Here is a 13,012-nt window from a genome sequence, read left to right as displayed (position 1 = left end):
TCGCTGTCCGTCAAATCTTAGCCAGGCGGCCTATACCCAAAAAAGGAGCTGTCTTTCTTCCTCTGTTGGCATTCGGGCGTTCTCAATTTCGGGGGGGCCTAATGGAACTTGACAGGTCGTAAAAACAGAGATGTCTTACTTAATTATTTTTGAGAGAACATAAAAACAGCTGAATCCGATTCCACAAAGGCCACGTGTCTTTTCAATAGGGTCACTTATCGCCCAGCTGTTCGTCGACACTGTTTGCTTTGTACATCGGAATTTCATTGGTATCCTCGCCACCCACGGGCTGTCATGGCCAATTTATCGTCATCACGTTCTCCCGCCATAAGCTATGATCTTATCTTTTTTCTCTGTCTTTCTTTCTCTTCCTTTCGTCGTTTACAGCTGCCTTTTTTCCCTTTCTTTTTCCACGCCCGTTGTTCGGACTCACCGCTACTCTTGGCCTTTTGGTCAGGATCAAAGTGCAGCATCTGTTCTTCGGATGCCGCACTTCCATTTCTTGTTCTCTTTCGGTGGAGGAGAAATCCTTCACGACTGGGACAATTCTTATTTTTGTACCCTTGAGCGTCTCTCATTCTACCTAATGACCACTGGCAATTAACACACAAATTGAGAGAAATTAAGTGCCTAAAAATCCCAAATCAGCAGATATACATAGTAAACAGTAGTTAACCACTAGAGGTCAGTATGTTGTGCATATATATATATATATATATATATATATATATATATATATATATATATATATATACACATGCTACTTAATCTTATCTGGTGTTACCCAGGATTATTTTTACTTTTATTAATAATTTATGTAACTAAAATAGAAAAAAAAATGTTGCGTCCACTTTAAAAATGAAAACTAGATTAAATAAAGGGAAATAACTCTATTAAATAGCTTTATTTATAAAAAATGTCGATATAGTAAAATGAAAGCAATTATCAAATAAGAAAATTAATAGTTAGTGAGATTTTTCTTTTGTGTGTGCGTATATATATATATTTTTTTTTACACATGGAATCACCACTTATAAAGCCCCAGAGGCCACTCGAGGGTAAGGGTTAATTAGTCAATGTTATTATAACGTAGTAAATATAAGTAGTGGGAATTTTGTAAATTGGATTACTTAGGGGGACGGTTCGTCAAGAACTTGTTTACATTGGACTTGAAGACAATCGGATTGTAGTCAGCTTGAAAGAGTTGCACAGGCGTGCAGTTCTAAGAAAGGAGCTTTGTTCATGGAATCTGCATTTAGGTTTAGGCACAGATAAAGAGTGTGGGAAAATTATTGATAGTGGTTTTGGCTAGACGAGTGTTATATATATATGTATATATATATATATATATATATATACATATACATCTGTGTGACTTACTAGCTCTTTCCTCCTCCTTCTCCATTGCTCTCCCTTGTTTCAACCCTTCCTCCTCCTCTATTTGCATACATGATTATCTGCAGTGATGTGTTATTGATAAGAAATAAAAACCAAAAAGGTTTTGGTATCAGGCAGAAAGACAACCAAATAAGCAACAGACAAAATTTTAAAATGGTTCAATTGTCTGTTTCATCTTTTTAATACATAATATAGGATGGCAGAATCAGTGTTTAACTGTCGTATCTCTAATTATATATAAAAGATACTTTGTGTGTGTGAGTTTGTTCCTTATGGACTCCTAAACATCTGAACCAATTTTTGTAAACTTTCACTTAAGCATACTTTATATGTCTGGCAGTGTCCAAGATAGGTATTGTATCAGAATGCCTTTGGTAAGTATTGAAAATCGATAATCAAAAAAGACCTGATTGAACCAAACCAAACCAAAACATTACTTATGCATTTGAGAAGTTTCATCACCACAAAAGCAGAAGGGCCCGACCTATAAAACCAATAGTAGGTTCTTTGGTAACACAGGTCCATTTAAAATGAATGTTTCTGTTTGGAGCACGATTAAAGCATGAGACTTGACTTTTACATTTTATATTTTAATTCAAGCAATGATATAAAATATTTTTTTTTTAAATCAACAGTAGGTTCCCTACAGTGCAATGTAGATGACAATGTGTTGTGGACGAAGTCACTGCAAGGAGGCATGTGAAGCTTGCTCTTGATTGTAAAATGGGCGATTTCACCAATTTCGATGATCATAAAAATGTATTGGAAGTTTGGACCATTCGTTGATCCTAATTCAAATGAAGGTAACATCAGGTCTCCCTGCTAATCAACAAATAAAATTCTCTTAAAAATCTTTTAAAGCAATTAATTTTGAAAAATAGATTGAATAAAGAGAAATTTATCCATGATAAATATCAATTAAACTCTGCCAGTGACTGCATCAATTCAATAGAACCTTTTTACAATCAACAATATAAACGTCTGATTTTCCTTGACAGCTCTGAATAATAGTTTTGTGATGTATACATATAAAAATATGCAATGCCAATTTCATGTTTGTATATATATTATCACTCTTCACCACTTTTTCAAAAGATAAGATTGCCAAAAATGCAATGCTAAAATTTTTATTTTATTTCATCCAATGTCACTTATATTGAATGTAAAACTCTAACTAAAATACTCTTTCTTGGCCCTTGAGATCTGTTTTGTTCAAAGATGATGCAATACTATTGCGGTGTCTGTATTTGCACCGAATGTCCATAGAATGGAAATATGTTTTGAAGATAGGCCTTCATGAGCAGATATATTCTTAAACCAGAATTCTTAGATAAGTAGGTTTTAGTTTGAATTAAAATGATAGAACAAAACAGTGGGGTCTGCATTCGTGCTGGACATTAGAATGCACAGCAGCAATATACACCAGATAAGCAATACAACTGAATTTCTATGAGTCTGCTAGTTAATATATAACTTGATCATTCATCTATTGATGGTGAAACAGTGATTATGTTTTTTAAGGTTCATTGTATATGCAGGACACCACACTTGCACATGGAATTCCAGTTATGCCTTCCATTGCCAAATATATATATGACCATATTTTTATTAATTTGATCTAGTTTGTATATTGAGCAATTTTATTTAGCTGGGATTGTCTTATATAAAATACTAGCCAGGGTGCCCGAGTGTTTGGAGGTGTGTGTTGAGCAAAAAAATGGCAGACAGGCTCGAACCCGTATTGCGAAGAAGGAAAAAAAACGTGAAAAAAAAAAACAAAAAAAAGAAGTGATGCCTTTGCTGTTGCGTCCATCGCCAAACTGGAAGTGATGTAGGTTTAAATTAAGGCTAGTCAATTGAAAAGGGGGGATAATTTTGGAAAATATTGGCAAAAAAAAATGACCCTCCTGGTAGAAAATTGCCCAGTTGAGTGTGAAGGAATTAATGTTTTTAGCCATTATTCGATATTTGTCGTCCAAAGGGTCAAGCTTCAAAATGATACCAATCTCGTGAAAATCCGTCACCTCTGTCAAAAGTTTTAGGCAGACATACAAACATACATACATACATTTTAAACAGACAGGTGAGATTTATATTATAGACTAACGGAAGTTTGCCCGGTGTTTCGAGGTGTGTGTGCTCTTAAATCAAAAAGAAACACGGGCCAGGGGGGATAAAAAATGTTTTGGTAATTAGGTAGAATCGAACCCGAAGCCCTGAGGTGAAGTTGGAAAATAAAATGTGAAAAAAACATGACACGTTAACTAATCGGCCAGCAAGAATGAGTTACTGAAAGAAGTTTGAATTTATTTAATTAAGAGAATTGACAGGTGCCCTAAGTAGAAGTCATAAATTTAACATTTTGTGCGAACGTTACGACGACATAAGCAATAGCTATTCAGCAGTTAACATTTTCTGCGGGATAGTTTTTAATGAGGTCAATAACTCGGTTTGTTTGTTTTTACCCAACTTTGGGGAAAACCAGCTCCCCGTTTATTAGGGGAGTGTCCAGACAAAAGCAATTGTTTGATATGACGCTAAAAAAAAAGACGACATTGACCAAACGTTTACATCGCTTTCCGGAGACCATCGGGAAGTGCCAATTCGAATCTAGTTTCACTTTTTTTATACTGAAAAGCGAAAGATACACATGACAATCTAAAATTCTGAAAAAAATAGCGCGTGAAAGTCGGGCAAATTAAATACACACACAACTCTCATTCATAACTTTTAGATATTATCATTTAGACGTGATATAAAAAGTTTTAAGAAGGAAAGAGCCGACCGAGAAGTCCAGCAAAAAAAGCCTTTTACAGACATACACAAAAATCAAAAATGCATACACACATTTTTGCTTTTATTTATATTATAGACTAGCAAGGAGTACCCGGCGTGGCCCGGGTGTTTGGAGGTGTGTGTGGTTTGGGATAAATCAAAACTCCCGGGGGGGGGGGGGGGGGGGTTAAAATAAAAAAGTTTTGGTAGGTAAGTATGAGGATCGAACCCGAACCCTTGAGGCAAAGTTGGAAATTAAAGTGTGAAAAACAAAAACGTGCGACGTTAACTATTGTGCCACTGCGAGATGCTAACGGAAACACGTTTGAATTTATTTAATTGCTTAAATTAGCAGGTGCACGTTTTAATGACTTAATGAGGTCAACTTTTGACTGCGGGGTAGCATTTCATTTAGTGCGGGAATGCTTTTTTTTTTTTTCCCCCAAGACGTTGGCGGTAGGGGGAAACATTATAGGAAAAGGCCTAACCTACATGCGACGAGCGAAAACTTTTAATATTTATCTTCCCGAAGTCGAGCAAATTAAATACGCAGGCGAGCTCCGTTGTTAAATCTGAGATATTACGATTTACATGTGATATAAAAAGTTTTCAAAAGTTGTTAGGCGACCGACTGCTTCTCTGAAAAAAGCCTTTCTTGGACATACACAAAAAGCGAACATACATTTTTGCTTTTATATATATAGATTACATCTAATAATATTTTGTAAGACCGAAAATTACTGGATTTACATACCAGTACATGTATTTCATTTCATTATTCTGAAGAATATGTATCCCTCCCTCATTTTATATATATATCATTCGTAACTATATATTTCACTTCTATTTTTAATATTTTATCTCCAACTGATGATGATTCAAGAAAGAATCGAAACTGCTCGTGTGAACCATGGAACATTTATAAATACCTTCCATCTTGAAATTAAAAAAATCTTACGAAAGATCGAAAAAATGAAAAAAAGAATCATTAAGCAAGGTATCTCTGTTGTTTTTAATAATGTTTGCCTGAATATATATATATATATTTGCTTCCTTGGTATTTTGCTCACTGGTTGGTGAAACCTGCAAGTTCGTGCTAGATGCCTTGTCGTTTATGCTGGAATGTAAGTGGTCTGTAAGGCAATGTAGTAAATGGAATATAATTAAGAAATACAGGAATAGGAAAAAAAAGCAATTGTTGTTTTACGTTCTAACAAAATAAATAAATACATAAATAAATAAAAATATGTAGAAGAAACGGAGACGGGGGTGAGTGTAAAAAAAAAAAAAAGCAGGTTCACATAGCTGTGTATTGTCTCGGGTGTCCGTGGATGAATAAATATAACAGCATTATCAATGATTTAATTTAATGTCGGGAAAGTCCAGAAATGCAAAGTTAATGTAGTGAATAAAAAAAATACATTTAGAGCAAAAGGTTTGTAAAGAAATGGATATGTAAAAAGAATGGCGGTGTGAAGAAGTGTCAAACCGTTTATTAAATGGTGGAAGATGTTAATATCAGAATATGAGAATGTCTACTGAGCAGCCAATCAGCTTTTTATTTTATATACGCATATATAATTGCTAACACAAATTTTTTTTTTTTTTTCAGCTATTCCTATTGGTAATTCCTTAATGTATGGGATCAGCGTTGATGAGATTGGTCCATGTATCCTGGCCATTTTCAAAGAATCTGAAAAATACCATGCCAAGACGATTGGTCTGGCTGCAGATCATTTTATGATCCATACTTGTTGTAAAATTCTTTCTCAACACCTTGCACCAGCAGAGTTTGTTCATGCACAGGTAAGAAAGTAGAAATACTGATCTTTTCTTTATCTCAATTTATAAATTTTGGCCATTTATTGCACTGAGAGTGAGATTAAAATACCAAATTCAGATTCAAACTAGTATAAAAAGGATACTTGTCAAGGGGTCTTCTTCATGACAGTCGTCAGATATGACCTTTCCCCTCCTCTATATCAATCCCGATAATGTATACCTATTCAGGTCTCAGCTATCCTCCTGGGTTGATATACTGTTGTTTCATTGGCTGTAACTAAGACAGCAAATCGATGTTCTTCATTAGAGGAAGACCACACTTCACCTCCATGTTCCGATTTGTCTAGTAATAAAGTATGTATCACTGCTTCCAGAAAATGAAGATAGGTTAAAGTGTTTACATATAGAAATCGAAAACAAAAATCCAGTTTGCTGGTAAAAATATATTTTTGTATTGAAACTTGAATAAGACCTAGTGTCTATGGGTTTTCTGAATGATGAATGCAAATCTTTAATTCATGACTTTCCCAACTTCTGTGGGCTTTGTCGACATGAACAGGCTCTTATTTCAATTAAATTCTCCTGCAATGAGAAAGAGGGAGGGTACTTCACAGCTCCCCCTTAAAACTTTTCAAACTTGTGAAAAATTGACTAATTCACACCGTGCAATTGCTTTTATAAACTAGCTGGGTTACCTGGCGCCACATAGGTAAATCCTTTTCTTATGACAAAATAATCTTTATTTGGATTTCATTTAAACATTTGTATGTACCGGGTACTTCACCTATATATTGTTGACACTCGTGTCATACCAAACCCAATTGCAGTTGTAGCTTCCACTTTCAACAGCTTTGCCTATTCATAGACAAAACAATGGTAGAATATTTCCCTGAAACCTTTCATGTGAATTATGAATTGATAATATCTTGTTTCTTCAGTACATTGTCAAAATATACGTTAGCAATGTTGACAAAAAAAATCAAATTTTAGATTTTGCTAAAGAAAAAAATAGGATATTTATAAAATATAAATTGATCATCCACATAGTAACAAAAATATTTACTGTGAATTTTAGAAACTTTATTAATAACTAGCTGGGTCGTCCGATCATAAAATACGATTAAATATGATATTTTAATTTACTCAGATTTCGTAGTTATTATTAACATCAATTATTGCATATTATATTGTACCCAATATATAGTCATGATTTCAAAAGTAAAAAAAAAAAAATTTGTTTGAGTGCCATCAACTAGAACCGAAACCAAAACATAACAAAGCATAGTTTCATGATTGAAAGAATGCCTACAAGTTAAGCAAAGACTGAAGTTTATTTGTACTCAACATGGTTGGACTGTCGAATGGAATGTATAATAATACAAGCTGGTTTCCATGGCAACAATGTTTTTGATAGACAACATGCAAGCAAAGGCGATCAGATAGTCCAGAGTTTCATAATTATATAAATTAAAAAGTACATTTTAAAGACAAGGAAAAAATAAGAAGTTGAGAATCAAGATAGAGAACGATTGGAGATCAGCCCACATATTTTTTCACAAATATCGAAGTATATGTAAAGCAATGTAGCTTTTTAGAAGTATAAGGCCTTATATTTCTCGTATACCAATTGAATGTAAAAGCATCTCTGAGAATGAAATAGTATTCACCATAAATGGGCCCTGAGGTATTCTCGATTTGATGAGACATGTATTGGGCATCTATTGCACAAGAATCTGGTTTGAGACGTCACCTATATATACCCAATTTTAATCCTTTAATTCTATCATGTTGGTTTTAAGCAATCAGTATTTTAAACATTGGACCTATCCTTAATCTCCATGTGTAGGTTTTCATTTTGAATGTAAATTCTGTTGAAAATTCATGAAAGCATTCCCAAGAAGAGGAAGAACGTTCACATAAAGCCATTTGTTGAATTTCAGAAAAAAGTTTTCTTACTTTTAAATTAAAAGTACAGACCATTGTGCGTCCATTCACTTTTGGCATGTATGTGTGAAGTTGAGTAGTAGAACAAAAATGTGTTTGCTCAGACACTCAAAACATTTTAATCTATTATATTAAAGCTGGGTTAAGCAACATTTGCTTCCCTAATTTGTTTCTATATATTTTAAGCACATGAATGCATGCTAAACTAATTCTTTGGTTTTTTGATTGAGCTATGTTTTTTTTTTTTGTTTTTTTTTTTTAAACAATCCTGTTTATTTGTTCTAATTGACTATAATTTGAGCCATCTCTTAAGTTCCAGTTTATTACTCTCACTCTATGTAATATGACCTCTCTATGCTTATTTCATACAGTAGCTATCCATGCTTGCTCTTGTTACTCTGTCTTTATTATGAATCAAAATTAATAATAAAAAAGTTTGGAATAGTTAATTATAAACATATTATTTAACTCATAGTTGGAGAGGAAAAGGGAAACAATTTTTTTCTGTTTAATTTTAAAAAAATTTTTGAATTATCTCCCCCCCCCCTTTTTGTGTTGAATTAAAAAAAACTTGATAGAGGTTCTATATCTATCACAAACGTTTTATGTTATTGTTAGTTATTTAAAAGAAAAAAGTTTTGTTAATCTTTGATTTGTTTTGGAGAGTATTTATTTTATAATCTTTTTTTTTTTTTTCTCATCATTTGCTTTTCAGATTTCTTGTGATGATTATGAAGCCCAGAACATTCCTGGAGTGAAAGAACTTGCCAATATGTTCCGCTATTATAAGCAAGCTCGTTGTGAACGTAACATTGAACAGTCTCGTATCCTCTATCCATATTTGTCCACACTCGACGAATGGGTGGCAATGAATAAAGACAAACTACTCAAAGCATTCAATGATGTTTCTCACCAAGACACAGGTTTGACTCTATAATATACTTTTTCTTATACACAATTTGCAAATCTGAGAGAAAAAGAAAAGCAGATTTTGATTCGGCTCCATGGCAATATGTTACAACATTCCTGAACAGATTTCCTTTTCTTTTTTTTAAACATTTCAAATTGCATTCTTCATTATTATGTCATCAGTTATTTTTTTTATGGTAGGAATGTCCGCATTTGGATAGAATTGTGGACTATCAAATCAATTGTGTCAAATTGAAATCAAATCCGATCGCTCAGTTATACACTGCTAACATACAAAGATACAAAGACAAAAATGAAAAACTTCTTTAAAAATCTCTCACTTATTGGAAGGCGTTATATATATTCATCTTCATCAAACAAGAAAGTGTATGTGTAGACTAGGTTGTTTTGTTTTTTTTTTCTTTCCCAACTCTTTTCTGAATTAGTAAAGAGATGTCCTTTTAGGACAAAAATATATTTTTCTACCTAATTATTTACCTTTTGTTTTTCTTTTTCAGTAATAACCACAATTTGTTTTTTGTTGTTGTTGTTAATAAATTTGTAGCATATATATAAAAACAAATATGTATTCAATATTTATTTCACTGTAGCTTAAAAGCAGCAAGATCCCACCCCTTCACTATTGAGGTTCATAGATGCCGGAAAGTTTTCTACTCTAATAGCTTCTTCCCTCAGACTGCTAGAGTTTGGATTTCCGTCCCTGTTTCCTGCTTCCCTTATTGTATTAACATACAGATTTAAATATAATGTGAGCAGACATTTTGCTGCTTAACTCTCCACATTTTCCCCTGTAGACATGATCCCAAATAGTAGCCTCTTACATCTAAGTGGCAATGTGCCTTGTTTGATCTGAATAAGATATATAAAAAAAAAAGCTTTGTTTTATTTTTAAAAAAGTATTTTTCAAGATTATGATTATATCTTTCACCTGGTAGAGATGAGTAACCAGTTTTTTTGTTTTTTTTTAATTTATGGAGACAGTTGAGAACTTAGATGTGATGAACTAATGAAAGTATATTTGGATGGTGAGACTATTGAGGTTGTCTAGAGGTTTTGTTACCTTGGTGATATTAGTGCTGGTTTGATCACAAGACATAGAAGTGGATGGAGTAAGTTCGAGGAACTTTTGTCATTACAAATCAACAGAACGTTGTCACTATAGACCAACAGAAAAGTATCGAAAAAGGGGAAAAATGGTAAAAGGAACAAAGAAAGATCATGATTAAAGATAACTTAAGATATGACAAAACAAATTCAAGCAAAGATTTTAAGGTCCAGCAGAGTAAGACAATGAGTTGCTTGAATCATGTTATGGATCATATTTCTATCAAGTAGCACAAATGTAGAGGGTGTGCATGATTGACCTAATGCATACTCTTATTTGTTATTGAATTAGGTATGTCAAATTCTAATCCTCTCTAATGTAGCACTAATAACATTGAGAAAGTTATGAACCCATTAGTTCTCCCCAGCTCAAGAGTATAGAAAGTATATTTGAATGGCCGGACTATTGAGGTTGTTTGAAGGTTTTGTTACCTTGATGATATTATTGGAGCACAAAGAGGTGCTGGTGAGATTGCAATTTTAAATGAATTGTTCAGAATTCGAATTTGAATTCTATTCTATCAATTTAAACAGTTTTAAAAACTTATTTGCCTTGTGTTAAATGTTAATGTAATGGTTTTTATTTAGAAAAAATATTTAACTGACAATTATTTTCATGGTAACCCTTATCCTCCAGTGGCTTTTGGCCTTAATAAGTGGTAACTCATTTGTGAAAGAGAAGACTATTTATTCATAAAGTCTCCTGTGTGTCATGAGTAAGCTGCTGGAAACCATATTAAATAGAGAAGTAGTCAACCACCTCAGCAGAAATAACCTTCTTAGTGACATACAATATGGTTTCCGTTCTGATAGATCTACAGCAGATGTGCTAACAGTTATATCTCATAGGATTAGTGAATCTCTCAACAAAGGCTTCCTTTCTAAGGCAATTGCTCTTGACATATCAAAGGCTTTCGATAAGGTATAGCATAAGGGCCTACTTCACAAGATTTCCAGCTACGGTATAACTGGAAATGTTTTCTCAATTATTAAATCGTTTCTCTCTGATAGGCTCATAAGAGTAGTGGTTGATGGGCAAAAATCAGAGGCCCACAGTATTAATGCTGGAGTCCCTCAGAGGTCTATCCTGGGCCCCAACTCTCTTCCTAATCTGCATTAATGATCTCCCAAAACACATACTTAAATCATTGTTGGCAACTATGCTGATGACACGATCATCTATGGCAACACATCAAAGGCCGTAAATGACAAAGTTCTCTCTGATTCTCTCTCCTCTGATCTGAGAGCATGGTACAGTGGGGGATGAGGTGGCTGGTTACTTTATGCATCTAAAACCAAGCTCCTATCTTTACATCATCAACGCTCTGATCCCCATCTGGCATCAATTGAAATGGATGGCTCTCATCTTGTCGAGGCTCCATGTTTTGACAAGCTTCTGAGTTTGACCTTTACTCCTGATCTGAAATGGAACACGTACATCAAGTCTGTTGCCAAGGTTGCTGGAAAGACGGTGGGATCCTTCTACCGCTCCAGAAGATATCTCACTACTGATACAATTCTCTATCTATATAAAAGCCAAGTACGTTCAAGGATGGAGTACTGCTGCCACATCTGGGCAGGAGCTGCTAAAAACAGTCTATCCTGCCTTGACAGAGTACAAAATAGACTTCATGGCTTAGTGGGGGGATGCACTTTTCTCTTCCTTACAATCTCTCTTCCACAGAAGAGACGTTGTGAGCCTATCTTTATTTTATCGTTATTTCCATGGCAAGTGTTCATCCGCGTTCCAATCTCTGGTCCCCCCTTGCCAATCTTTTATGAAAAACACTCGTCTAGCTGAAACCACTGTCAGTAAGTTTCCCCACTCTTTATCTGTGCCTAAATCAAAACGTAAATTCCATGACCAAAGCTTTTTTCTTAGAAGTGCATGCCTGTGGAACTCTCTTCCGTTTGCCTGTTTCCCACCTGACTACAACTTGGATGTCTTCAAGTCCAACATAAACAAATTCCTGATGAATCGCCTCCTTAAGTAAGACACTTTATCAAATCTCCAATACTCCAATACTAATGATTACTACGATACTATCCCACGCAATAACCCTTATCCTCGAGTGGCTTCCGGGCCTTGATAAGTGGTGATCTCCATGTAAAAAAAATAAAATAAATGAAGCAACAAATTTAAACAGTGTTTAGCTAACAATGACAATTACTTTTCTGGAAAGAGACAATTTTTGCTTAATAATATTAAACCTTATAGACATTATTACAAGAGAAAAATTATATTAATAAAAATATTCTGTAGATAGATGAAAAAAAACGAAATTTCTGTGGGTCCCAACAAATAAAATTTAAAATAAATTTTACCTAATTATTATCAAAATGCAGTATAATTTTAATCATTTATGATTATTTGAGTCACCATGCCAAAAATTGAACTATTTAAAAAAAAAATTATTTTAATTTTTTTGTAGGTAAAGAATTCTTATATTGAAAATAATTTTGTTTGTTGTTTATTTACAAAGTAAGAAAAAATAAAAAATCTTTGAAAACTACTGTTAAGTGAATTGGGTTTCTGCATTCAACTTACAAAGATCATGTCTCTGGATTGCCTGGTCTGCATTTTAGTCTCTTCATTGGTTGCAGCTATTTGTTAACCTGCAAAATTTCAGGATTTGACTCTCGACACTGAGAGCAAGACTCAATGGTTGCACATGAAGTTTGGGAAAGTTTGGCTCAGAACATACAAAAGAATGTCGCAGAAGCAATGTTGCCACCTTCACGCCATTGATTTGCAGTTTCTTAGCTGATACGTCTTTATTTGCCACAAAAAGCAGAGATGACCAAAGGACATCGGATCCTGATATTAACTCTTGGATTTTCACCAGAACCTGTTTTAGCTCTGACACTACCATATTGCCATCACCCCTATTACAATGAGGAAGGGTTGGACTTAATGAGTGGACATTGCTATTAAGATTTGATGATTGTACACAAAGATTGAACGTCCAAATGACAATTTGCCTCGGTAAAACAAATTTCAATTTGAAAATTTTCTTTTTTTTATGCTATGTCTTGTTTTCCACTCTAAGCTCAATTTGAGTACATTTCATCAGATTGT

The 13,012-nt window shown here is 34.0% G+C and overlaps 1 protein-coding gene across 1 annotated transcript in view; it reads left to right on the top strand.

The window, feature by feature from the left end:
- Positions 1-13,012, top strand: part of LOC145254876 (nmrA-like family domain-containing protein 1) — a 43,352-nt gene that overhangs the window by 24,066 nt on the left and 6,274 nt on the right. Inside the window, exons 4-5 of the mRNA XM_080113753.1 lie at positions 5,786-5,979; positions 8,615-8,822. Of these exons, the coding sequence (XP_079969879.1) occupies positions 5,786-5,979; positions 8,615-8,822 (402 nt within the window). The remainder of the gene's footprint in view (positions 1-5,785; positions 5,980-8,614; positions 8,823-13,012) is intronic.

This window comes from Euprymna scolopes, chromosome 30, assembly GCF_053919585.1.
Source record: "Euprymna scolopes isolate OS-2025 chromosome 30, ASM5391958v1, whole genome shotgun sequence".
NCBI lineage: Eukaryota > Metazoa > Mollusca > Cephalopoda > Sepiida > Sepiolidae > Euprymna > Euprymna scolopes.
Note: the sequence above shows the minus strand (reverse complement) of the source record. Positions and strands in the feature narration are given on the sequence as shown.